General features: G+C 39.3%; 1 protein-coding gene across 6 annotated transcripts in view; it reads right to left on the minus strand.

The window, feature by feature from the left end:
* Nucleotides 1-2,216: 2,216 nt before the first annotated feature.
* Nucleotides 2,217-27,378, minus strand: part of rcor3 (REST corepressor 3) — an 84,016-nt gene continuing 58,854 nt past the window's right edge. For 4 of the 6 annotated variants that reach the window (XM_041216946.1, XM_041216954.1, XM_041216993.1 and 1 more), the window contains 4 exons: nt 26,579-26,656; nt 14,457-14,514; nt 12,155-12,399; nt 2,217-4,304 (listed from right to left, as the gene is read on the minus strand). In XM_041216946.1, coding sequence (XP_041072880.1) covers nt 3,987-4,304; nt 12,155-12,399; nt 14,457-14,514; nt 26,579-26,656 — 699 coding nt within the window. In that variant the 3' untranslated portion in view covers nt 2,217-3,986. The remainder of the gene's footprint in view (nt 4,305-12,154; nt 12,400-14,456; nt 14,515-26,578; nt 26,657-27,378) is intronic. The other 2 variants (XM_041216963.1, XM_041216973.1) reach the window with 1 other exon arrangement.

The raw sequence follows: 27,378 nt of genomic DNA on the forward strand, positions 1-27,378 counted from the left end.
CCATAATCTCCCTTTAAACTTCACAGCTCGTTATTGTTCTCATGTTGTTTTTGTTTTGCTTTACTATTCTTAATTTTACTACAATCCTTTATATGTGCCCTAATGTCTCTGAAGCTCAACTTTGGACAAGCAAAAAAAAAAAAATCAATTTAGGAGGTTGCATATAATTAAGAGGTTGTATCCAAAATTGCACCCATTTTGTCAATGTCAAGTTACATGCAATTATCTTCCCAATCTCCGAAAACGCCTGAACATTATGTGGGCATAAATCAGCCTGTACAATCAGAGAACAAGGAAATGCCAATTCCAAATCAGCACATCCCTTCACTGGGTCTTAAAATTTAAAGGTTCTACCCATTTAATCATCATTCATGCAAATCAGACACAGCATCTTTTAAGGATCTGTAAACAGGGAAGTTATCCAATTTTTAGTGTTACTTATATTTAATGCATTCAAAGAAACATATTAATATAGATCAGGGCCTGAATTTTCAGGTCGGCGGGCAGGAGTGATCGGCGAGCCTGGGAGCAGTCGGGAAACGGGCCACCGACTGCAATCAGCCCCCAACCACAATTTCACCCTGGCTGGCCAATTAACGGCCAGCCAGTGTGAAGTGCACGCTGAAAAGCTCAGTGCTGCCGGGATGGGGGTGGGAGATGTCATCAACACAGGCACAGGTGAGCGCTGACAGAAAGCTCCCTGAAGACAGAGAACTGCTGCAGGGGGCTGAAGACCAGGAACCCAGGAAATAAAGTTTTTAAAATCAGAAAAAAATTGTCCAAGCATCACAATCAGGCACCTAAACATATAGATTATAAAAATGCTGTCCACAGATTTCTATTTTTATTTTATTTAATAACAGAAATCTCATCCCACTCGGGTGAACTTCGATGAGAAGTGTAAAGGCTGGCCAGCTGATTTTCTGTCCGCCAACCACAAGGTTGGACGGGCTACGTAAAGTGAAAATTGTGTCATTAATGGACTTAATTGCTCTCTTAATTGTCGATAGGCATGCCTTCCCACTTTTGAGCATGCAAGCGAAATATCATGCATGCAGAGTTTGGATGCTCGCATGATGTCATCTCGTGCGATTTCATGCCTGATTGGGTCGGGTGCATGCCTGCCCAATCAGCGTAAAATTCTGCCCCAGGTCTCAGTGAGGATAATTGCAGTTAAAAGACCAGAAAAATTACTTGATTTCTTAGCATGGCTGAAAATCTAGACAAAATTTTGAGACTGCTCTCCAAACAAAAGTAATTGGAAAGTACTTGCATTTGAGTCAGATATGTAAGTAGAGATTTATTTGTTTGGACAGCTTCGGTTATGAACGTAAAATAACGATATGAATGTAAAATAACAATCGAGGGCACTTGTCATTGTAATTATATGCATAACACATACGCTAAACCTTGCAACCTTTTAAGCCATATAAATAGTTTGCGTCCAGTTTCCATGTGCATCTGGGGCTAATGGCGAGGAAATTACACAAAGGATAGGCATTGGAGAAAATGCAAAAAAAAAACAGGCTGGGTTCTTCTCTTGAAAAGGTAAGACTAAGAGGTCTTTAACATTATTAAACCATTTGATAGAGATGTTTTCACTTGGGAAGGGCAGAGTTGGTTGGGGGGGAATTGGTGTGGGTAAGAGCCCAAAGCTATGGCCACAGATATAAAATAGTCATTACTAAATCGAATAAGGAGTTCAGGAGAAATTTCCTTACTCAAGAGAATGGTTAGAATGTGGAACCTTGCTACCACATGGAATAGTTGAGATAAAAAGTATAGATGATGTTTAGGGGAAGCTATGTAATTTCATGAGGGAGAAAGGACTAGAAGGATATATTGATAGTTTGAGTAAAGTAAGCTGGAGACAGCTCCTGACAGTATAACCACTGGCACAGGCCTATTGGGCCAAATGGCAAGTTTCTGTGCCACATGCATTATATAATAGAAACTCCAGGCCCTAATCCCTGCCTTGCTTATGTGTTTGTCTTGAATAAATGTTTGTGAATCAAAGTACAAAATTGGCCAACCTCAAGCAAAACTACAAGAACTTGGAAACTATTTCTCCCTGCAATATTCATTAACAAATTTCCATCAATAGGATTAATGCTTTGTGGAGTACAATAGACCCTAACGAAGTAAAGTCCAATTATAACAATGCATTAACTCCAAGTCTTTGAAACAAAACTTTAGAAAATACGAAAAGAAAAGCATTTCCAGATAGAAGTTTAATACAGCAAAGGAGCAAGCACACAATTTCTTACACTAAAAATACTGCTTAAAATACATGCCGAATGTCTGACTTAACAGATAAATAAGGGAGCTCTGACTGTACATGCACAGTTGTTACACATCCTATAAACTGAAAACGAAAACTAAAATAAGACAAAATTCATGTCAATATGTACAGTAAACTAAAGTACTTTGAGGTTTTATAGGTTCTTCTTTGTGCTATTTTCTACATCAAATTACAGTATTTCATTTTAGTATTTTCAAACATCTTACACGGAAAAAAAGAATTAATGCATACCAATTACAGTCTCAAGCCATTTTTAATAAAAAGTAACTATCTGAAAAACCTCCACACCCGTGCCTCCTCTATTTCCCCGCAAGGCACATTTGAGTCTCCTGCTGGGGAAGCATGATTCTGTGGACTGTCCTCTAATACAAGATCATAGTTAATGGTCTATTATCAGCAGCCAACTGGAGGCACATTTTTAGGGTAAGGCAATGGTGCCTGTGCTAGCCTAGTCACTTTCCCCTCACAGTAAGTATCCTATTGTACTCTACTGTTCAGTGTACTGGCTAGAATGAAAACTGAAAAAGTTCACACTCAAGGTGTACAGCACTATGAAGGACACCCTTACAACTCAGACCCACAAACTACTGGCTTGGAAATAACTGTTCTAGGACCTATTCTCGGCCATCATTGTCAACAACTTTAACCGTACTGATTTGATAGCATGATGAATGTACCCTTAGTGATGATCATCTCAGTTCGAACAGGACTCACTACTTGTATCCTATGAGGAAATCACTTTAATTTATAAGAAATGCATTTAATATTTATCAGAAATTTAAAATATGTTTGCTACAAAAATGCAGCAATTGCCACATTTCAGTAATTATTAATCATTTTATAAATAGATATTTAAAAAGGTAGGAGTAATGACAGATTTTGATAAGCTGGGAACAGGCATTTAACATTACTGAAATGTTAATTAACAAGAAGATTATCTGGAGTTTTCCTAAACCAAGTGCACCTCTTTGGTATCAAAACCAATTAAATGCAGTAACTATTTCACTTTCGGCAATGTTAACCATTTTACAAAATTCAAAGCTGAAATTATATGCAGCAAATTGATAACATTTAACAAATTAAGATTAATTTTCAATCTTACCAACTGGTGTTTCAAACCAAAATACCTATTTTGGAAATAAGTTGAATTAAGTGCACTTCCTTGGGACTAAGTTTTTGACTCGTACAACCAGGAGTTAATGCTGTCAAGTCCAAAAAGTTTTAACCATAAAAAATACAATTTCAAAAGACTGTATTTCACACAATACAATCTTAAATGTTTCCTGATGTTTTCGCCTTTATTTGCTGAATACTGTATTTTCAAATATAATAAATTAATACAGGGCAATAAAACAAGGGCTGTGGTGCATCAAATTTCATAAATAATTGTGTTAAAAATATTTTTAAGTTTCTCAGGTGTCAATCTTACTGGCTTTTATTTTTCTGTACAAAAAAGATATGTTGATATACAATAAATCATCTAATTTAAATTGTTGTGTTGTCAGGAGTTCAATTCACCCAAAACGTAGAACTCGCAGAGATGGAGTACATCAAGATGCAATTAGATAGTGTGAAACATTCTTCTTAGTTGGTGAATTTTGGGTTATGTGAAGCATCTTCAGTTAAACAAAGCCACACAAGCTAACTTTTTTGTTTTAGGTCATAAAGCAAAGAAAAAACTAAGTCAATGTAAAGATGAAGACTGTGATTCAGACTGAATTCCAATCAGTGATGGAGGCTGCTGTAGTACTGGCCTAGGATTCAAACGGGGTGGAATAGGGTTACTTGGACGAATTAGTGGGGGTGGTGGTTGGTTAAGGGAAGGTCTTGGCTGTAAAAATCGAGTCTGTTGCTGGAGAGGAGGTGGTTGACGATGAAGAGCAGGAGCTGCAGGAAGCACTGGTCGAAGCAGTGGTGGAGGCTGGTTTAAGGTAGCGACACATGTAACAGCTACAGTAACTGGAGTTGGAGGTGCTGGGCCAGAAGCTGGAGGAGGTTGAACCTGTAAGAGAAATAAGGGGAAACGGTAGCCATAGCTTACTGAAAAACAAGCACCCTTTACAGACAGTTAAATTAGCACAGCTTGATAACTACAATTTTGAAATACAGTAGTTCATTAGTGTATTAGCACAAGTGCTTCTAGATCTTCATCAGATGTAACTTTATTAAAATATTAATGCTACATACTTACTCGTACAAATTATACCAAACTTTAAGTTTACAGTGCTCAAGATCCACAATTTTGTTTCCTATCAGTTTCTGAAGACATAAGTACCTATTCTACTTTAAATTAGAAACCTGATGGGACTTTGCGCAGCATTTTTATATTTACTGCACTGACATGTAGAACAAGGCTTCTGTTTATCTGCTGATATCAGAAGGATGTCAGCCATAACTCAGTTGGTAACACTCTCGCCTCTGAGTAAAAAGATTGTTGGTTCAAGTCCTACTTCAGGGCTTTGGAGGATGGACGGTGCAGAAGAAAGGTGGGGTGAAATCCAAAGCTGGGGCGGGTTCCGAAGAAGAGTCACATTGTAATGGAAATGTTAACTCTGTTTCTCTCCACAGATGCTACCAGGCCTGCTGAGTTTTTCCAGCATTTTTATTTAACTCTTTCTCAATTTCTGCATGGCCTCGTTCAGTTTGCGTCAACATTCTGGATGCAAATGCAACTGGTTCTCATTGCTGCATGACGGTTGCTCCAAGTCCTGTCTCGCTGGCAGGATGATCTCATCGTCAACATCGTAGTGCCTCAGCACTGGCATTGTCTTCACTAGTTGTTTCACGCAAGTGAAAGCTGCTGCTTGTTCTGTACAGCAATACCCCTGATTATCCTTTGCAGTGAGTTTGCGTAGAGGTTCACTCCAATGACAAACTGGGGCATGAGCTTTGCTAGATAGTTTACAAATCCAACAAATCGTTGCACCACCTTTGCATATTTTGGTTGTTGATTCTCTGCTGCTGCTGCTCTCACCTTATCAGGATCAGGGCAAACCCCTTTCGCTGTCCTACATGACCTATGTGCTTGACTTCAGTCACTTTTTCTTATTCAGCTTCAGGTTCATCAGGCAATCTCTCTCTAGATTCTGATCATGGTCTGCGATGCCGTCTTCCATCGTATCTCCACATCTACTGATTAGCAGATCATCCATGATTGCTTCCACTCCTGGAGGGGCATTGACTATCTCATGCAGTCTGTGTTGATACTCTTCCGAAGCATGGCCAAATTCCCAACAGCAACCATCTGTACCTCCTAAATGGCATCCAGAACATAGTCAGGAAACTGCTGCTTTCATCCAACTTCACTTGCCAGTATCCATCCTTCGCATCTACGGCAGTAAAGACCTTTGCCTTGGCAAGTTGTGGCAAATTTTCTTGAACATTTTTCATGGGGTAGAGAGATCTCTTCAAAGCTTTATTGAGGTCCTTTGGATCTCTACACACTGCCAGCTTTCCAAATTGTTTCACTGCTACCATGCTGCTAATCCTGTTTGTAGGAGTTGTCATTTTCTTCATTATTCTCATCTTTTCTAGCTCTCCTGTCTTGTCTTTCAGGCTGTGTTTGAGAGCAGCTGGAACTCTCCTCGGAAGATGCTGAGTTGGTTGCATAATCTCATCTACTTCAAGATGATATTCACCAGGAAGACATCCAAGACCTGTGAAACATCTTTGTAAATTTTTAGGATTTAGTAAGCAGTAAATGGTTTTGTGCCATGCGAAACACTTCCAAATCTCTTCTGGTACATGGAGGGTTATCAGCCCAAAATCTTGACTTGTTTCAGCTGAGATGAGTGGATTTTGTTTAGTGTCTACTATTTGGAATTGTAGATGATCTTCATTACTGTGGCTCAGCTTAGTTTGCCCTCTTAAGGTGAGCAATGTTCCACCATATAGTCTCAACATTACCTTTGACAGCTTAATTTTTAGGTCACAATCTTGCGCAACCTCATGCAGGTCCGCGAAGCTCATGACGTTGCACTTAGCACCAGTGTCTATCTGACACTTCATACTCTCCTTCTGCAGTCATCATTCCAATAGTCCAAAGCATTTTTCTCCTTTAGGCTTGAAGGTGCCAACCTGTTCTAGGGTGTGGCGTAATTTGTCTAGTTCATCGACATCTCTTCAGGAACCATCGTTATAGGCTTGCTTTTCTTCTTCCCAGCAAAATACTTGGCATGCAAATTTATCTAGCTTCTTGCAGTTAAAGCACTGCTTTCCCCATGCCAGACATACTTCTTTTTCTTTTGCGTTGTGTCCTCCATAACATTTACATCCCGTACTCCAGCCTTGATCTTTCGGCTGGCCCTTCTGCAAACAGTTCTTGCTTCTCTCCATTGTTTTGGACATGGAAGGCCTGAACTCCCTCTCAGCAAAGTGCAAAGCCTCATCAGTTCTCCCATCATACAGATGATTGACCATTTCAGAGCTTCTGCGCACATCAACAGCTTTCGTCAGAGTAGCCTTCCCTTCCCTCAGACGTGCTCTCGTGGAGGGATCTCTTGTTCCTAAGAAAATCTGTCTCTGATCAGATCATCCTTCAGCTGCTCAAACTCAAGATTTAACTAGGCATCTCAATGTAGTCACATACTGTTCAATGTTCTCCCCCTCCTCCTGAGCTCTGGTGTTGAAAACAAAGTATTCACAAGGGCTCAAAGTGGGTCCTTAAGACCTCCAAAATTTCACAAGGCTGGCTTTTCTGCTCCTCAGTGAGATCTAGAGTGCAATAAAGATTGTAGCACTCTTTCCCCAGCACTGTTGACAGAGTTGATACTCTTATTTGTTCAGATTTCTTGTTTAACTTTACGGCAATTTCATAATTTTGCCATTGAGACTGGAAGAATTTCCAATTTATTTTTAAATCTGCCTTCATCCCAATAGGTGAAGGTACTGGAATATTCAAAGCTATGCTGAATTACCCAGTGACCAATGTCTTGTACGAAGTTGCAGACTGAAGTTTTAAGGATTCTCTGCTGTTTCTTACAATTGCTGGCTCGTTTATAGCTATCAAAATCCCCTCAATTTCAGCTGCACACTCCTGACAACATGTTGCAAGCGGTGGACGAAATGGCTTCTGCTCTCAACCCTTCGTACACCAAGGGTGACATGAGATGTCACATGACTATGGCAAGCCTATGGTCATAATACACAAAGGCACTTCTCCAAATAAAGTCCTTTAGGGAAAAAAATCTGCCATCCTTAGCCAGTCTGATCTACATGCAACTGCTGACCCACAGCAATGGGGCTGACTCTTAACTGCCCTCTGAAATGGCCTAGCAAGCCACTCAGTTCAAGGGCAATTAGGGATAGGCAACAAATACTGGTCTTGCCAGTGACGCCTACATCCCATGAAAGAACATACATCAAAAAAATGGGGGTTGGTAATTGCAGGAACAGAAACCCAACCCCTCCGTCATGTCTAACATCTACAACGAGACATTTTAATTAATGGTTTTTGTTTATTCTGCAAAATTATGTGCATCAACTTATTTTTGTTATTCAGTTTTTAATTATTGTTGTTACCTTCAGGCTGCTCAACTTTTTAAACTTCACTAAAATATGTTATCCACCAAATTATCAGATCAGCAATAAAATATGCTTATTTAGTTTTCAATAAACATATTGTGATTGTGTCAGAAAGAACCTTGGTAAAGTAAAATACTTTGGGCTGGGTTGTTGCAGAGTTCCAAGGGCTCTGGAGCTATTTAAAAATGGCAGGTGGGGCCAGATTTCGTGATTCCCGCCCCTATTCTCAGCACCTACAATTTTCAGTGGTGTGGAATAAAGGTGCGAACGGTTAGCTTGCATTCCTAAACTGACAAGCTCCAATGTAGGGGTAGATGTCTCCTAGACCCCTGCATTTTTTGAGGAGTTGGACCAGCTTCTCCATGACTTGTGGTTCACAGTCCCTCAGTGGAGTCAAGAATCATAGCCTGAATTTGGGAACCTTTTGAAAGGCAAGATCAAAAGGCCTTACCCATGCAACCTTATGCCAACTCCTGTCCCCCACCCACACCCCCCTTGGCCCCTCATACTTTCCAAGCCAACTCATGGCACTTTCATGCCCATTCCGAAGTATACACCAATGAACACTATAGTAACAACAGCATGTGTGGAATTGCTTAAAAAGCCGCCCATACATAATTTTCTTTAAAAACTAAATATCAGTGTCCTGGTGAGTCGGAAACTAGGGTGGTGGAGGGGGCTTTAAGCTAAATAGTCGGTGGGGATGAGGGGGGTGAAGGGATTGTGTGAAAAGAGATGTAGTAAATCAAAGGGTAACAATAAGATACTACAGCAGGGTAGTGATTTGGGTGTGGCAGGAAAGGACAGAGAGGTCACTTAAGTGCAGCAGTAGATAGGACCAGAGATTTTAAAAATAGTAAAAAAAAAAAACTGGGTTAAAGGTTCTGTATCTGAATGCATGCAGCACTTGTAACAAAATTAATGAATTATTAGCACAGGTAGAAATAAATATGTATGACCTGAAAGCTATCATGGAGACATGGTTGCAAGGTGACCAAGGCTGGGACCTGAATATTGAAAACCATTTGACATTTCAAAAAGATAACAAGCTAAGAAAGGTGATGGGGTAGCTCTGTTAATTTAAGATGTCAACAGTACTGCCGTGAGAGATGACCTTAGCTCAAAAGAGCAAGATGTATAATCAATTTGGATAGAGGTAAAAATAGGAAAGGGAGGAGTGCACTTGTGGGAGTAGTTTACAGGCCCCCTAACAGTGGTTACACTGTAGGACAGAGTATACAGGAAAAAATAAATGGGGCATGTAAGAAAGGTATCACAATAATCATGGGTGACTTTAATCCACATGTAGATTGGACAAATCAGATTGGCAAAGCTAGCCTGGAAAATGACTTCGTAGAGTGTATGTGGGCCAATTTCTTTGAGCAATATGTTCTAGAGCCAACAGGGAGCATGCTATCCTCAATGTGGGAAAGAGCAAAGAGACAGAATTACTCAATAACATTATGGTAAAGGGGCCTGTGGGTGACAGCGATCATAACATGATAGGATTTCATGTTCAGTTTGAAGGGGTGAAGTATGGGTCTAAGACTAGTGTTTTAAGCCTGAAAAAAGGTCATTGCAAGGGTATGAAGGCAGAGCTAGTTAAATTGAACTGGGAAACTAGGTTAAAATGTAGGACAGTAGAGGTACAGTGGCAAACTTTTAAGGAGATATTTAATAACTTTCAGCAAAGGTTTATTTCAGTGAGAAAGAAAGACTCTGAGAAGGATGCATAATTCATGGCTGAATAAGCAAGTTAAGGATAATATTAAATTGAAAGAAACACTACAAATCTGCAAAGATTAGTGCTAAGTCAGATTTTAAGAACCAGCAAGGAATGACTAAACAGAATAATAAAGAGAAAGAAAGTTAAGTATAAGAGAAAGCTAGCTTCCTCAGATTCTAGAAGGTTCCAGCGAATTGGAAAACAGCTAATGTTATACCTTTATTTCAGAAAGGGAGAAGACAGAAAGCAGGAAACCATAGGCCAGCGAACCTAACATAGGGAGAATGCTAGAATTCATTATTAAAAGAAGTTGCAGTAGGATATTTAGAAAACCATAATTTGATCAGACAGAGTCAACATGGCTGTGGAAGGGAAATTGTGTTTAACTAATTTATTAGAGACTTTTGAGGAAGTAACAAGCAAGGTAGATAAAGGAGAACTTGTAGATGAGGCGTACTTGGATTTCCAAAAGACATTTGATAAGGTGCTACATCAAAGGTTACTACACAAGAGAACATAGTATAGGGAGTAACATATTGGCATGGATAAAGGATTGGTTAACTAACAGGAAGCAGACAGTAGGAATAAATGGAACCATTTTTTGGTTGGCAAGTAGTAACTAGTGGAATGCCACAGGAATCAATGCTGGGGCTTCAACTATTTATAATCTACATCAATGATTTGGACCGAATGCATGGTACCTAAATTCGCCAATGACACCAAGATGTATAGGAAATTAAGTCATCAAGAACAGGTAGAGAGCCTGCAAGGGGATATAGACGGTTAAATGAGTGGGCAAAAATTTGGCAGATTGGGGACAATGTGGGAAAATGTGAACTTGTCCACTCTGGCAGGAAGAATAGAAATGCAGTATACTATTTAAATGGGGAGAGATTGACTGGTACAGAGGCATCTAGGTGTCCTGGTACATGAATCACAAAAGGTTAGTATGTAGCTAAAGCAAGTTATTAGGAAGGCAAATGGAATGTTGACATTTATTGCAAGGTGAAGATTTACTGTAGCTGTACAGGGCATTGGTGAGACCACATCTAGAATACTGTACACAATTCTGGTCTCCTTATTTGAAAATATATAATTGGGTTAGAGCAGTACAGAGAAGGTTCACTTGATTCATTCCTGGGGTGAAGGGCTTATCCTAAGAACAAGTTGGGCCTATACTCATCGGAGTTTAGAAGAATGAGAGGTGATCTTTTTTAAACATAAAATCCTGAGGGCACTTGATAGGGTAGAAACCAGGAGGATGCTTTCACTTATGGGGGAGACTAAAACTAAGGGACACAGTCTAAGAAAAAGTGGCCTCCTCCCTTTTAAGACTGTAATGAGGAGAATTTTTTTCTCTCAAAGGGTCGTTAGTCTGTGGATTTCTCTTCCTCAGAAAGCAGTGCAGGCTGGATTATTGGACTTATTCAAGGCAGAGTTAAACAGATTTTTGATAAACAAAGGAGTCAAGGGTTATGGAGAGCAGACAGGAAAGTGGAATTGTGACCACAACCAGATCAGCCATGATCTTATTGCAATGGCAGAGCAAGCTCAAAGGGCCGAATGGTCACCTCCTGCTCCTAAGTCCTATGTTCCTAGCCCTATTGATAACAGAAGCTATAAGCACTTCACACCTCTATGTTGTACAAATAAACACCGAGCCAGTGACAAAAGAGATCAAATAAAAATAAGTTATTATAATATTAAGCTATCAGTCAAGCAAAGTTTTCCCTCCTCACCAGCTGTGTCAACAGAGGTAATCCTTTTATGGGAGTCTGGCTCTTAGCCAAGCATGCATAATGAGGCTTTAGTCTGAGCCCAGACTTCCATAAAACAATTACCTCTGTTGACACAGCTGGGAAGAGGGGAAAACTCTGCCTGATTGACAGCTGAATGATGTTATAATAATCTATTTTTTTCAAAGATCTTGTTTGTCAATGGCTCAACGTTTATTTGTACAAGATAAAGTAGTGTCAAACGTTAACAGCTTCTGTTACTTTTACTTTAAGGGTGTGGCTGATTGACACTTTTATAAGGTTGTAACAATAGCAGCTTTTTTGAAGAAAATTATGAATAGGTTTTTAAGTAGTTCCACAGATGCCATTGTTACTATAAAGTTCACTGATTCTGTACCAAGCATATAATGGGTGAATGGGCATGGTAGTGTCATGGGTTGGCATGGAAGATACTAGGGGCCAGTGGGGTGGATTGGCGAGGGCAAGGGGAGTGGGTGGATGTGTGAAGAGGTGGGAGGATCAAGGGCTAGAGGGCCAAAAATATAAAAAAAGTGGGGCTAAGTCCCAAAGAACCAAGACGGGCAGTTAAACAGCCTGTCTTGGCACTCGGCTGCCCACGGCCACCTCCAATATGCTTCTGAGGGTGGCAGCCCCAAGTCCATCCTGCACACCCACCACTGCCCACCATCCCTCCAACATCCGGTGCGATAATTGGGTCCATTGGGCTCTTTCTGCTAAGATGGGTCTGCTGGGTTGGGAAATATTGATCCTCCTGCCTCGGTTGTGAAGATCCGGCCCTTAGTATTTGCCCTTACAACAGAAACAAAGGTATTTGCAGTGTTTAAGTGTAAGGGTGGAAAAACTTACTACCTCCTCTTCTATATCTGGACTTTTTGCTGGAACGGAAATCAAAGTAGGCTTTCCTTCCTCCCCTGGTGTGGGAGAAACTCCATTTGATTCTTGTGTTCCTTGCTCTGCCTCCCATTCCTGTAGGACCTCTTCAAGATTAAAACGACGTCTGTAGTTAACAAAAAAGTTCTTCACTTGGCCAACAGTTTTGTTTCCAATTACGTCTGCAATGGCTTGAAAGTCCTTCCCATATTTACGGACACCTGCAGTCACATAAGACATTTTTAGCTTGCGATTTCTTCTCACAATAATGAAGCAGTAAGAGGGGAATGGCTGTAAACATCCAAATAGAAAACTAGGAAAATAGTCAATGCACATGATATATGGAGGGGTGAGCAGAAAGCAAGCACATTTTCACATAAGTGAGTAGTGTGAATAATTACCTGAATGTGTTGTTATTTCATTACTGATGTGGAGGAATACAAGAACAAAACACTTTTGTACAGCACAACTTCAGTGCTGCTAATGGAAAGGGCTCTTTTTTAAAAGCTGACTGCAAAAGACAGAGTGCCTGCTTCTCACTTACACAACAGCCACACAGATGCAGTCCTGAAAGTTGGGTTATTTGACTTGTTAACTTGCCAGTCTTGATGTTCTAGTTGCAACACTATTTCAGTGGACCACAGTTTCTATCTATTTTTAAATCATATTGCTCAATGAAACAAGAATCCTTGGTTTTAAAAGAGCTGTATTTTTCCATGCTAATAAAATTCAGATGTTTAGTGTCATTCTTTTCCTTCTTAAATAATTCTACAGTGTGTGTATAATATGGTATATAGAACAGGTACAAAAAAACAATTCTAATATTTGTTTCTAACTTTAAGTTCAGGACATACTGAAGTCCCAAAATCATCAGGCAAATTGTATTGGAGGAGTTAGTAAGTCATAAAGTGTGAGGGAGCTGAATTAGCACACCCACTTAAAGCTAAAGCATCTCTAGTGAAGTGACCATGTCTATCAATGCTAAACTTCTTAAACTCAAGATTACTAAATCTCCCCAATCTAAGACTGAAAGCAAAAACAGTAATTGAGAAAGATAATAAAACTTTTTAAAAAAGTTAATTTTTGGAAGATTTATTTTTAAGAGATATGGCACACTCTAATGTAAAATTACAAATGGGTATTACTATTAAAAAATGAAGGAGTGGTGGAAATGAATTGGTTGGGCACTGGCCTTTACCTCTAGGTTCAAATCCAGTTCACACTAGTTGGTAGAAACTGCTCACAGTAACTGGAAGAGGTCTCTGCTGGGTTAGAACTGCAGCAAAAAAAATAATTTGTGCAATCTCATCGCAGTTTGAAGTGGGAAGAGGTGCTCCCAAGCTGAAAATGCTCATAATTCGGCAGCTGAAAATCTTACTTTAGAGACCAAGGGTTAGCTGGTGTGGGAAACAGAAAAATATCATAGCAGTAAACTAAAAGATGACCATCTGATGTAAAGGCTTAGGCACAAATGGTCACCCTTTGTGTTAGCCCACATACTGACCTTGAAATGCATCACAACTGAGCCTGATTCTGTTCTCACTAGATATCTGCAGAGATTTTCCAGTACATCAGTGGATCGCAAAAGGAAGCAGGAACCTAAATGGTAGCTTCCCTGTCTAGCTCAAATTTGAAGCTAACTTCATTGCCTAAACTAATGCTCTGGGCAAGATTAATAAAATCCTGGGACAATAAAGTTGAGCACTATACTGCTTTTACACACTAATGCTCCTAAAATATTGTGCAAACAAAAAAGGTTCATAACCTACTCTTCTCAGGAAAGGTGCTTTGAATTCCTGTCATAATAATTATGAATGTCCCAAGATTCTGATCAACTTGTATACATTTTGCTCATTAGAAAGGCAGACATAAAACATGCTTATGAACTGTTGCTCGACACGATTTAAAATCTCATAAAAGCTCACTTGAAATAACATTCACCAATGCAATGAATATTTCTCGTATCTTTGAAGCAGGGAGCTTATATATTTGCATCGGTCAATCTTTCTAATGGCCAAGGTTGACATAAAAGGCAAATAAAAGTATTACTAACAATAGAATGTTATTAGAACTAATAATGTTCTATCCAAAAAAAATTCTGAATTCTAGAAAAAATCTGTCTTAAAATTGCTGCTGTCTGAGTATTATGAAAAATCCAACACTCCTGAGGGGCCTTAGGTTTTTTTTTGATTGCTTCAATAATACCATTAAAGTGGCAATTGAATAAGAGCTCTGAATTAATCACAGCTTCAGATTCAGGCCTTTGGATGAAGCCCACCTTGTACTGCAAGTAGCTGCTCCTCTGTTGTCCAACGTGCATTGATTTTTTGAGTGGACTGTAAATGGAAATGGGGAAATAAAAGTCAGTTGCACATCATAGATCGCCATGATCTACAAACTCCAATTTATGACTGGAATTATTTTTATTTAAAGCTCGTTGATCACATGAGAACTTCAAAAAACCTACAATGCATTTTCTCTTTCAATAGAAACAATATCTGTAATTAACAGGGAAATTAAACACAATGAGGAAGGAACTAGACAGCACTACATCTTTTTTGGAGGTGCAGAAAAGAGATCAAAAGCATCGGTGGAATGGTGTTTACTCCCCAAAGGCTTCTGGAATAGGTTCAACTTCATATTGGTCCACTGTCAATCTTTACTTCTATTTTCTATTTGAAGACAAAAATCTATATTTAAAGGCAAGACAGATCCCTCTGGCAATGGTTTGCTTTTTTTTAAAAAAAACTAATATAGCTGGATTGAAAATTTTAGTACCATTGCATAACTCTCAAATCAATTATTGCCTCCAAGAAAAAAAAACAAGCTCCTCTGATAGTTCACTGCATTAATGCCCAGTGTGCTGCAGTACTCTACAGAAAAGTCACAAGCTTGACCTTCATTATTTAACAAGATAATTGATCGCAGTAAGCTGACAATGGCAGTGCTAAACTTTCCCATCAAGAAATTGGGCACTAGGAAAAGGGAGCGAATAAAAAAAGGTGAGTAAAAAAGTTAGGCAGAGTTATAGCTCCTGATTGCTACACAATAACTCTTGTTGGTTGCATGCACATTTAGCTATCACATGGGAAAGATTGGGCTGAACTGAGCTGGCATCCACACTTGAATTTCTGCTGACACTGAAGGCTTGATTTTGACGAGGACAGTATCAGATAGGATCGGGTTGAGGTAGATAGCAAATCCTCCGAACCTCAACAGAGAGAGGCCTGGGTGTTTTTTCAGTTGCCCATCTGAAATCGGCAGGAACCTAAGGTTGATAAAGAGCAGACTGTCAGGCAGAACAGTCACTGGCATTCAGCTATGTTGCGGGGATGTAACTTGGGCAGGGCTTTGTGATCGATGGGTAGGAGGACCTGAGATAATGGATGCCTAAATGTTTCTCATGGGGTACTCTTGTTCCCCTGGTCCCACAAACAAACCAAAATAAAGTTTAAAAAAAAACTTACCTGCTTTGGCTTCTTCTGGCCCTACCTCTTTCCCCTTCCATGTTCACCTGGCAGGAAAGTCACAATTGCTTCCCTGCTCAGGCCACTAATTGAAATATCTGTTGGATACGATGATATCATCGCAACCTGATCTGCATATTTAAATAAGCACCTCACTGGTTGCCAAGCAGGAGTCTTTCTACCTGCTTAGAAGAATAGGCTAAAGCTTGAAAGGTGAAGGACATTATCAAACAATTTTCCCAGGTGATTTTAACTGCCCAGCTTACACCGGGTGGGCAGGGTTAAACGTGGCCTTCAGTGTTTCGGCTTATGTAGAAGGATGGGAAGTTGGGTGCAATATGGAATGGTCTAAAGGCACTGTACTCCAAACATAAGTCATATATCAGAGAAGAAAAAGGAACAGAAAAAGAATTGAAGCTGTGACGGCAGGTTCCCAGCAGCATTCAAAACAAAACATATAGGACATGCATTTGTTCAGTGCAAAAAACAAAATGTAAAAACCTCTACATCAAAATCTTTATTATCCTGCAATGACATTTATTCATCATGTGCAGAACCAGACTTTCCATATTGTTTTAAGTATAAATTGACATTAAAAAAATTCAGAGGCCATAATATAAGACAGTCACTAATAAATCCAGAAGATACTTAGTTACCCAGAGTGGTTACAATAATAATAATTAGCATAGATGCATTTAGGGAGAAGCTTAGTGGGTACAAGGATGAAAGGAATATAAGGATATACTGATATGTATAGATGATGAAGTAGGATGGGAGGAGGCTCGTTAAAGACTAGCATAAGCTAGTTAGGCCAAATGACCTGTTTAGGTGCTCCAAATTTTAAGTAATTTCAATATCAAAAGTTCTTATTTTTGCATGTTATAGTTCTATCCAAGATTTTACTTGGTCTCTTGTATTCTTTTTTAAACTTGTCAGCATGTGTAGACAGATGTCAACTATACCTTTGTTTGCACATTTAGTTTTAAGTATGTAAGGTTTACACTTCATGAGACTTGACAAATATATTGTAGGTTAATCAAAAATCCATTAGGCCAACGTTGTAGGCAATGGCTTCAATTCTTCTGTTAAGTTTTATTCTACTGTATATATACACATACACTGATAAAAATACAGGTATCTTTTTTCTGGTCATAATAGATATAAAAATTTGATTATTAATCGAAGTAAAATCCATTTTGTCATAAATTAACAGAGAGTATATTTGCACACTGCAAATATGCAGTGAGTGTGATTTGCCATTGTTCAATGCCATGATTTCCCTCAGCCCAGGACTGTGCTTTGTAAAACTGCAATACCTGGGTGGCACATTGCATTACACGTAGCAAAAGTAGTAAATGATAAGACTTGTTGAGGTTTATTGCATAAAGTCAAAACACATTCCCCACCCTTGTGCAATGATGAATGCTGAAATCTGAAATAAAAACAGGTTAAGTGTTGGAAATCTGTAATAGAAAATGCTGGAAATATGCAAATAGTTAAGCCAGTATCTAAAAAAAAAAGTTTTATCTGAAATGTTAATCCTTCTAACAGAACAAAGGGTCTCAGTGTAAATATTAACTTTCAAAAGCTGTCTCTTTGACAGCTATCTCTTTCCAGTTTAACAGGACTATTAGGCAAAAACTAATAATATTAGCAACCAAAAATGATCAAAACCTATAACTAAATCATTACTTTTCAGGTATATATTCAGTAGCTGTATCCAAGAGCCTCCGTTATAGGCTCTAAGATAATTTGGAGACACTGATATCCTTAAAGGTGCATATGGGTAGTGTGGGAATACTTCTGAGTATTTTCTCAAGAAGATTATCTTTAAAGAATAATTAATTTAAAAAGTTAAAAGCTCCGACTGGAGACTGCAATTTTTGCCTCCTGAATAGAAAATAACTTGTTAGGTGACATATCCCAAAGCTGGCACAAACATCCTCGTAGATAAAAATATCATCCAAGTCGATGTCCTCCTCTTTTATTCCCCTCCCTTCTGTTCAACAGCAAGCAGCCAAAAGACAAAATTCAAAATGGAGATCCAAAAGGCTGTTTAAAGGTTTTTAATGAAAATAAAGCTTCTATAGAACCTAACACTCAGGACAAATATTAATATGCATTATGTATGTGCTTCTGGAAAGATAGCATGTTCAAGATACTTCCTATCCCCTCTCTGGCTTACTGACCCCAATCGTACCCCACCTTAAAATACTGCTACGCATTCTATACAGAAAATAACTAACGCATGATACCCAACAAAATATGCTGCGGAAACCTGCTGGCAATAATTCAGAAAGTCTCACATTCTGGTATTTTGTATCTTAAATATATCATAATTGAGGCTATAAGCTGCTCACTTAAAGTTTGATTAATATGGGAATTGTAGTTATTCTTGGCATCAAATGTTTTTTTTACAAGCAAGTCATTTTTTTGACTGATACAGTCCTCACACAAACACACACTTTAATACAATCTCTGCAAGCAGCTTCATGGCTGCATTTTAAGAGCATACAAAAGAGTTTAGCTCAAACACATTAAATGCTTGTGCTAGCAAGTGGAAAATGTATTGCAAGCTGATGCGCTTGTTATCTGCAATGTATCCAACAACATAGAATCATAGAATGCTTGCAGCACAGAAAGAGGCCATTTAGCTCATTGTCTGTGTGCTGGCTCTCTGCAAGAACTCAGTTAGTCCCACTCCTCTGACCTTTCCCCTTAAGTCCTGCAAACTTTCCTCTTTAGATGTTTATCCAATTCCATTTTGAAAGTCTTACTTGTATCTTGCCCCACTACTCTATTATGGAGTGCATTCTAGATGCTAACTATGCATTGTGTAAAAATATTTTTCCTCATGTCACCGTTGGTTCTTCTGTCTTTTACCTTAAATCAGTGTCCTCTGGTTCTTGACCCTTCTGCCAATGAAAACTGTTTCTCTCTATATACTCTGCCTAGATTTCATGATTTTGAATACTTCTATCAAATCTCCTCCCAACCTTCTCCTCTCCAAGCAGAACAACTATAGTTTTTCCAAGTGTCCACATAAATGAAGTTCCTCATTCCTGGATTTATTCTTGTAAATCTTTCCAGCACCCTCTCTAAAGTTTTCACATCATTCCTACCGTGTGGTTCTCAAAATTAGATGTATTTGTTCAGCTGAGGCTGATCCAGAGTTCTATAAATGTTCATCATAACCTCCTTGCTTTTGTACTCTATGCCTCTATTTATAAAGCCCAGGATCCAGCACGCATTTTAACTACATTCTCAACCAGCCCTGCCACCGAATAATTTATGCACATATACCCCCAGGTCTCTGCTTCTGCACCCCGTTTAGGATTGTGCTCTTTATTTTTGTATTGCCTCTCTTCATTCTTCCTACCAAAGATGTACCACTTTACATTTCTATGCATTAAATATAATCTGCCACATCTATTCATTCCACTAGCCTATATCTTCTTGAACTCTATCACTATTATTCGTACAGCTCACAATACACAACTATTGTGTCATCTGCAAATTTTGAAATTGTGCTGTGTACACCCAAGTCTAAGTCATTAATATATTTCATGAAAAGCAGTGGTCCTAGAATCAATTCTTGGGGAACTCCAATGTGTTTATTCTTTCATCTGAAAAGCAACCATTCACCACTACTTTCAGTTTTCTGATATTCAGCCAATTTTGCATCCATAGTGCCACTTTCCCTTTCATTCCATAGGCTTCAACTTTGCTGACAAGTCTATTATGTGACACTTTACTAAATGCCTTTCAGAGATCCATATGCATCAGATCAACCAACTCTGTCATTTCATCAGAAAACTTAATTAAGTTAGTTAAATACAATTTGCCTTTAACAAATCCCTGCAGGCTTTCCCTAATTAATCCACACTTGTCCAAGTGATTGTTAATTTTGTCCTGGATAATGATCTCTGAAAGTTTTCCAGCATCAAGGTTAACACAACTGGCCTGTACTGGGTAGTTTATCCTTACATCCTTTTTTGAATAAAGGTGTGGCATTGGCAATTCTTTAGCCCGCAAGCACCATCTCTGTAGCAATATTTGGAAAATTATGACCAGTGCGCCTCTGCAATTTCCTCCTTTACTTCCTCGTGACTTATGAACTTTTAAGTACAACCAGCCTTTCTATTATCACCTCTTTATCAATTTTTCACACAGTACCTCAATTACCTCCTCTTTTAATATAACTTGGGCAGCATCTTCTTCCTTGGTAAAGACAGGTGCAAAGTACTTATTTAGTTCCTTAGCCATGCCATCTGCCTCCATGTGTAGATGCCCTTTTGGTCCCTAATCTTGCATTTGTAGCCATTAAGAACAGTTAAAAACCATACACTGGAATTATATTAATCAGTTTACAAAAAGTTGAATAAAAATATCCTATTTCAAGATCACATATGGTCAATAGATTGCCCTAATGTTGTATACACTTGTCAGTTACTTAATAAATGCTGCTTAGTCACACTGAACAAGTTGTTACAGTTAAAAGCATATGGTTAATCTGCAATTTATTTTGAGACCATTTAATTTAGTTCAATTAATAATGTAGAAATGGAGGCCTAAGAACAGCAATTTTGGTGAAAAGCATGTTCTCCAGTCCCCTTTCCTTCCCAAGATTATCAGCAACTTCTGGTATTTTACCCATGCCTCCATTCTGTGAGCAACAAACTATTTTATTGCTGGAGGGAGAGGTGAGTCCAATCCTGTTTGTAGATTATGTCAAAACACACAAAAACAGACACCACATCCCCGCAGATTTTAGTCTCCCAATGGAGGCAGGAATTGGGTGGAGAAAGCTGAAATTGTTTATTTTTTGGTTGCAAAAACAAATTTGCTCTGCCTTCCTGACCCCGTGCTCTTTTCACCTGGCCTTTTTATGGGTTGGGAAAGCCTTGGGTGCAAGATACACACACAACTGGTTACCAAAAATGGTTACCATTGTGAGGATCCTAGGAAATTTCATTTATCTTCCCAATGCTATTTTCGTGTGGTGTGGATTTCAGAAGCTCCTGTCCCAAAAAAAAAATCACGCTTCCATGGAGAGTGTGAGACCATTATGAATGCTTGGCTGAATTCCGAGTGCTCAGCTCCATTTGCACAGCTGCTCGGGGGAGTGATTGGTCGTTTTATGAGGTTTTAATAACAATCTTCCTTTGTTGTGGTTCCTGAATACCTGGTTGTTTGTTTGCACAACTTAACAGCCATTTGAAGGATTAAGTTTTTTTTTTGCTGTATCAATGCCAGATGTTTGAATGAAAGTTTTATTAGATTCTTATAGGTTTAAATTTTATTTTACCTGCACCCATTGCTACTGCATGGCACCTGAGCACCCATGGTGGGTACTGGGTGAGTGGCTATGGGTGGCATGCGGTGTATGAAGGGGCATCGAATGTGCATGAGGAGGCATGAGGAGTACAAGAGAGAATGGAGGGGGCATGGGGTTGTGGATGGGTGTGAGGTTTAGGTGTCATAAGAACAATGCTTGGAGCTGGGCTGCTGTCCCCGAGAACTGAGGCTGACCTTCTAACCAGTCTGACTCGGCATCCACACTCCTCCTGTACTGCGTTGCAAAAACTGCACATGGAACCCGCCCCTTGCTTAATGAAACAAAAATCCTGGGCAAAGTCAGTCATGAATCAGGTATGTTTCGGGAACAGCAAAATGGCCTGATTTGCATTTCAAGAGCCCGAGAAGAATATCCAGGCCACAGTCTTTCAAGCCAAGATCACAATTTTGAAAACAGAACCAGGAACTTTGCCTGATCTTTTTCTCTTGCCAAGCCCAGGACAACTAAGGCCAATTGGTGAGCATTTACGAAAATCAGTTATCTCAGTATAAAACAGAGTTTCAAGATGAAGGCTTCCTGAGTACCACAAGAGGGAGTATATTCATCAAGTGTTAAAGGAAGAGACAAGACATTTGATCAAAAGCTGACTTGGTGTGAAAAGTAGAAGTCTCTTAATATCCTCATACAATTTATATTAACTGATATAATCATGCCACAATAAATTCTAGCACTGCTTAAGTGATAGCAATTAAGATAAAACAAATTAACACACATACTCTAGCGTACCCAACTATACCTTCACAGCCAATTTTAAATCCTCTATATAAATTAGTGTTACTCCCCATAAGTATAACTTTAGTTTTAGAAAAATAGCAATCATAAAATTGGAATGCATGTTCACACACCAGTGACAAGCATTTGGTTTGAGTGTCAAATAAAATAATATAATTAACTGTTCAAATATAATGGAGCTGATTTTTGTGTTAGTTTTTTGCTACATGCACAATTCAAAAAAAGCTGCATTTATGCACAGGGTGTAAAGGATCAGAAATGGGTACTTGAGCTCCACTTATTTGTAGTTGAGTTACTTTTTCAATAGGCATTATGTGGTACAGGAAACTCCTGCCTGAAACACGTGGTGCTTCATTAAAATATTCAAATGATATGTGGCAAACATCATTAACACCTCAGTGGCACTGCTTGTGAGCAAGCATCCAAAAGCAACTTATGCCAAAATAACCTGCTTGTTCAAACCCAAAATGCCACCTTCCATATCAATAAGCATTGGCACATCCATTGAGAATGTCTTCATAGGCTCAGGGACAGAGATGTACAGCAGTGTCACTTGCTGCAAAGACCATGAAATGGACATGCAAGATTTTTGCCCCTACCTTTTTCCAGGTTTGCTGCATTGCTGATCTATAGGGATAAATGGAAAAATAGGGCCATCCACTTCACAATCGCCTCTTGCAGCACCATCTCTAGTCTTGCAGCCATAAAACAAGAGTTCAGATGTTGGTCTGCTCCATTATTTGCCTGTCAACTGACACCTGCACAGAGGGTTTCTTGTCCCTTCATTTTTGATGATCAGTTCTTAGCACTCTTCCCCCTTAATTTTAGCAAAAGCTTCTAACAGCGTGGAATGCTTTTTGAGCCTAAGGATGCAATGATTCTGTCCACTAATTCTGACACTTTTTAATTGTCCACATCTCTTTAAATTTTGTCTGCATACAATTTTCTGGTCCTACTGCTATAGCACCTCCCTCAAGTCATCAATCTGTATTTGGAGCTATTAAGTCTTTTACAGGCTAAAAGGGCAAAGCAATAAACCCTGAGGGATAGACAGTATTTTCCCTAGAGGACTGAAGGACACTACCCGATTATTCCAAAACTCTGCAGGCTGTCCACCCCTGCACCCTCTGTAAATTTAAGCTCATCCAAAACTTTGCTGCTTGTATCCCAACTCATGCCAAGTCATGTTTACTCATCATCCCTTGTGTATGCTGACCAATTCCGCAATTTTAAAATTCTCACCCTGGTTTTCAAATCTTTCCTTGGCCTTATCCTTCCCTATTTCTAAACTCTTCAGAGTTAGATGGCTGGAAAATGGATTTCCGCCAACATTGATCAGGAATGGGACTGTGGCAGTCCCCAGATTCTAAGTCCCAGAGTCCAGGTAAGTGCAGGGGTCTCATGGTGGGGAGGAGAGGTGAGACCCGAGGTGGTGGCTGGGAAATCTTGATAAAAAGGCTGGGGTAAGTGAGCAACTGTGTGGTGGTGGTGGTGGTGGTTTGGGAGGGGGAAGAAGAGCGAGAAACTGTTAAACTGTTGTAGAGAGGGAGCCCATTAGGGAGGCATTGCCCCTCTCACTTCAAGCCCGAGCTGGGTGACTTGCCAGTGGCCCCCTTCCCGGGAACTCCTCCCACCAGCCTCAAAATTGAGGCTGGGGCAGGAAGTGACCAAAAGCCTCCATTGGGACAAGGGTAATGGACCACCCTAGGCCTCACCTACCCCACATAAAATTGCAGATAGGTGGGTAGATGGTTGATGGGAAGGCCACACTGGGAATTTTATGCCCCCACCCCCCACCCCAATCCCCAAGGGACCATTAAATTCTGCCCTATGTCTCAGCACTCCTCCATTTCTGGTCTCCAGCACAACCCAAAATATTTTTTGCTCCACCACTGGCCGTGTCTTCAGTTGTCCAGCATACAAGCTCTGGAATTCCCTCTTAACCCTCCGCTTCTCGACCCCTCCCCTCCTCCCTTACGCTGCTCCTTAAAACCTGTCTCTTTGACCAAGCTTTTGGTCCCATCTCCTGATATCCCCTCTCTGGTGTGGTGTCAAATTCTGTGTTTGCTAACCATTCCCATGAAGAGTTATGTTAAATGAAATTTCTAAATTCAAGTTGATGTTGTAGGGAAGAGATTACTAAGGTATGGGCAATCATTATGAAAGGAGTAACTGGACAATGGGGAGATACTAGATTAGGAACAGGTCAACATGGTTCCCATATTCAATAAGGGCAACAGATTAGTCTTACTTCAATCCTGTGAAATAATGCAATAGAATATGCCCGGAAACTTAAGTATTATCTGTATAATAATTTCATTAACAGCAGTCAATATGGAGTCAGAAAGGGGATGATGCTGCCTGACCAATGTCCTTGACATCTTTGAGGAAGTAGCATTCCTGGCAGGCTGTTGGAAACCCTAAAATGAATGTACCTAGACAGCATTTGACAAGATTAAGATGACCATCAAAATCAAGCTAACTCAGGGTAAATATTTTGCATAGCTAAGAAATTAGCTTCAGAGTAGAAACTATTAAGTACTTGTTACAGGAGTTATATGAGAGTGGTGTGGGGTGACTGTGGTACCCCAGGAATCATAGAAAAGCTACAGCACAGAAGGCGGCCATTCAACCCATCTTGTCCATGCCAGCCCGAGGACACCCAGATGCCCTTTCTAATCTCACCTTCCTGCACCCGGCCCATAGCCCTGCAGCTTACAGCACTTAAGGTGCAGATCCAGGTACTTTTTAAAAGAGTTTAGAGTTTCTGCCACAAACTTGGGCAGCGAATTCCAGACCCTCTGCGTAAAAAAGTTCTTCCTCATGTCCCCCCCTACACCTTCTGCTACTTATCTTGAATCTATGTCCCTTGGTTCTAGAATTCTCCACCAAGTGAAACAATTTTATTCTGTCCACTCTATTCCCCTCATAATTTTGTACACCTCATTCAAGTCACTTCTCAGCCTTCTTTGTTCTAAGGAAAATAGGTCCAACCTATCCAATCACTCCTCGTTGCTACACTTTTCTAACCATGGCAACATTCTTGTAAACCTCATCTGCACTCTCTCCAGAGCTATTACGTCCTTCCTATAATGTGGTGACCAGAACTGCACACAATACTCAATGCTGGGACTAATACATTTCTAATTTACATCAATTATTTGGACTCAGAAACCCAATGCAAATTGGTTAAATTTGTCCACGATGCCAAGTTAGAAAGCTCAGTGAATTTTATGAAGCAGCTCAGAAATTATAGAATGAACTCGATAATATGCAAGTGGGCAAAATAGATGAAGTTTAACAGAGACAAATGTAAACAAATGAGAATAAAATAAATAATTGCGCAAGTTACTCGTGTAATACAGATTTAGAATACAAGGAAGTACTTCTTCACACAAAGAGAGATCAATATCCCAGAGTGGACTTCTAGATACGGTAATCAAAGCAAACACTTTGGGATGAGGAAAACTAACTGGATGCTCCAATGAGGGGACTTTAGAGTCATTATGGGTAGTTGCTCTGAAAGGGAATTAATGGCTGCTTCACCTTTAATTATCATGATCTTATGAATATTTTTTCAAATGGCCTGACCCTAGAAAATTGAGTGCTATTAGCATCCTAGCAAGATTTGCATCATTTCTCAATCATTTAGATTTGACCAACACCAGCACATAAAACTCAGCCCTAAAAGTGTAAATCCTTAAAGTTTCTTATACCCTTTTAAAGCTCCTCTGGTCATCTGTCAATTTATAGGTTCTGTGGATGAGTATTTTACTGAAACAAATAAACAGCTTCAACTTAAGCTAAAGTCTGAACGTACCCTATAAAAAAAAAACTTACGTTGCATAATGCTACTTAACAGTATTTGAGTATTTCTGGCCTTAGTTATTGATGAGAAGATGAAATCACATCATTGCTAATCTTTTCACTGACTTGTTCAGTCAAGCGTTTTCAGTGCACTCCCATCTTAAATCAAGAAACAGGTGCACTACTATCAACACCTCACAACAAAGACTGAAGCTCAAATACTTTTGCTCTTTCAACTTGTTATATTGCTTTCTGTCAAACCGTTTATGCTACACGCTCCCTATAAAAAAGTTATTCTAAACCTTTGTAAAATTGCCAAGTACTTTTTCCAAAGTTAAAAAAAATATTCCCCCTCTATAGTGTCAGGCACATTGGGACCTACATATATACCAAAATAAAATTTTCTAATTCATGCCTATTATACTCCAAGATAAAAATTTTAGCTTGTCCAATTATTAGCAGCTGTGTGTAAATAGAAGATGAAAGAACTCATACTCAATTGATAGTTTATAGATTCATCTATTATGAGTTTCAAATGTCTATTGGGCTGTTTATTAATCCCATTTACAAAGGACAGAGAGTGTGTTTATTTCGTGTCTAATTTTTGAAACATTTGTTCTGGTTTCCCCAGGTCTAAACTGCACACACTTAATTCCCAAAAACGATAAAGGGAGAATTGTTTTATAAATTTGTATAGCTGCAAATGCAGACATACATCATATCTGAGCACAGATGTGCATTGCATCAGCACACAGTGTTTTTTTCAATCTTGCCAAAAAAGATCAGTGCACATTGAATACGGTGGCATTCCCAATGTGGATTCATTCATGTACTTATTTATGCCAAGTGAAAGAGTAATTTCTTGATATAGAACTCCACTTTTGCCACAGATCTCCAGATCCGTCTAGATTTACAGGTAGTCAATGAACAGAGGAATATTATCATATAACGTATAAAACTACAGACCTAAAACTGCACACATAACAAGACAGAGAATTACATTGGTTGTGAAATTATAAGCACCATATTATTTACCTCAGATGGTCTGAATTCTTCTATGCCTCCTTCTAATTTCAGCTTCAGTGCACTGTTAACTTGCTTGGCATTTTGTACCTGGGAAACCATTTCAAAATTAGACTTTTACCTATCTTTTTATAATCAATTTTGAAATTAACATTGCTCCTTTAGGCAGCATATTTTTTCTCTATAGGTTAGTAAAATTAATTTAAGCAATTTATAAAATGTAGTTACAACCAGATTTTAATTTTGCAAAGTTGATACATAGGATCAAAAACAATTGTGGGAAGGGGCAAAGCAGAAGCTTTTACTTCTCAGAAAATCCATACTAATAAGTGGCATGGGAGTGGAGTGACAAGCTGAGGTTTCACTTACGCTCAGAACGATATGTCTGTTTGCAATCGCAAGCAAATTTATTTCTATTGGTTGGGTGGGGGAGGGGGGGCAACATGAATTAAAACTAAGACACCAACTTCAGCACAAAATTGCCCATCAAATCACCATGTGGAGCAGGGTTTTCACCCCAGAATTTCATGCTACTGACTTGCATATCAGTTCACCTGCATCACTCCGCCCCTAAGCCATTTTGGGGAGGGATGGGTCAGGGATGTAATGGCTAGCTGCCCACAAGCTATGGGTTGCCAATTGAAGTCATTAAAAGGTCAATCAAACTATGAATTAGAGGTCAACTGAAACTTTCCAGTTGGCTGCAGCATCGGAAGCTTGCTGGAGTCAGTCACCTGGCAGCAGACTGCGGAACCAGCACTGTAGGCAGACTCTAAGCCCCATCACCTTCCCCATTCCGCCCTCATCCCCAA

The sequence above is a fragment of the Carcharodon carcharias genome, chromosome 2, assembly GCF_017639515.1.
Source record: "Carcharodon carcharias isolate sCarCar2 chromosome 2, sCarCar2.pri, whole genome shotgun sequence".
Taxonomy (NCBI): domain Eukaryota; kingdom Metazoa; phylum Chordata; class Chondrichthyes; order Lamniformes; family Lamnidae; genus Carcharodon; species Carcharodon carcharias.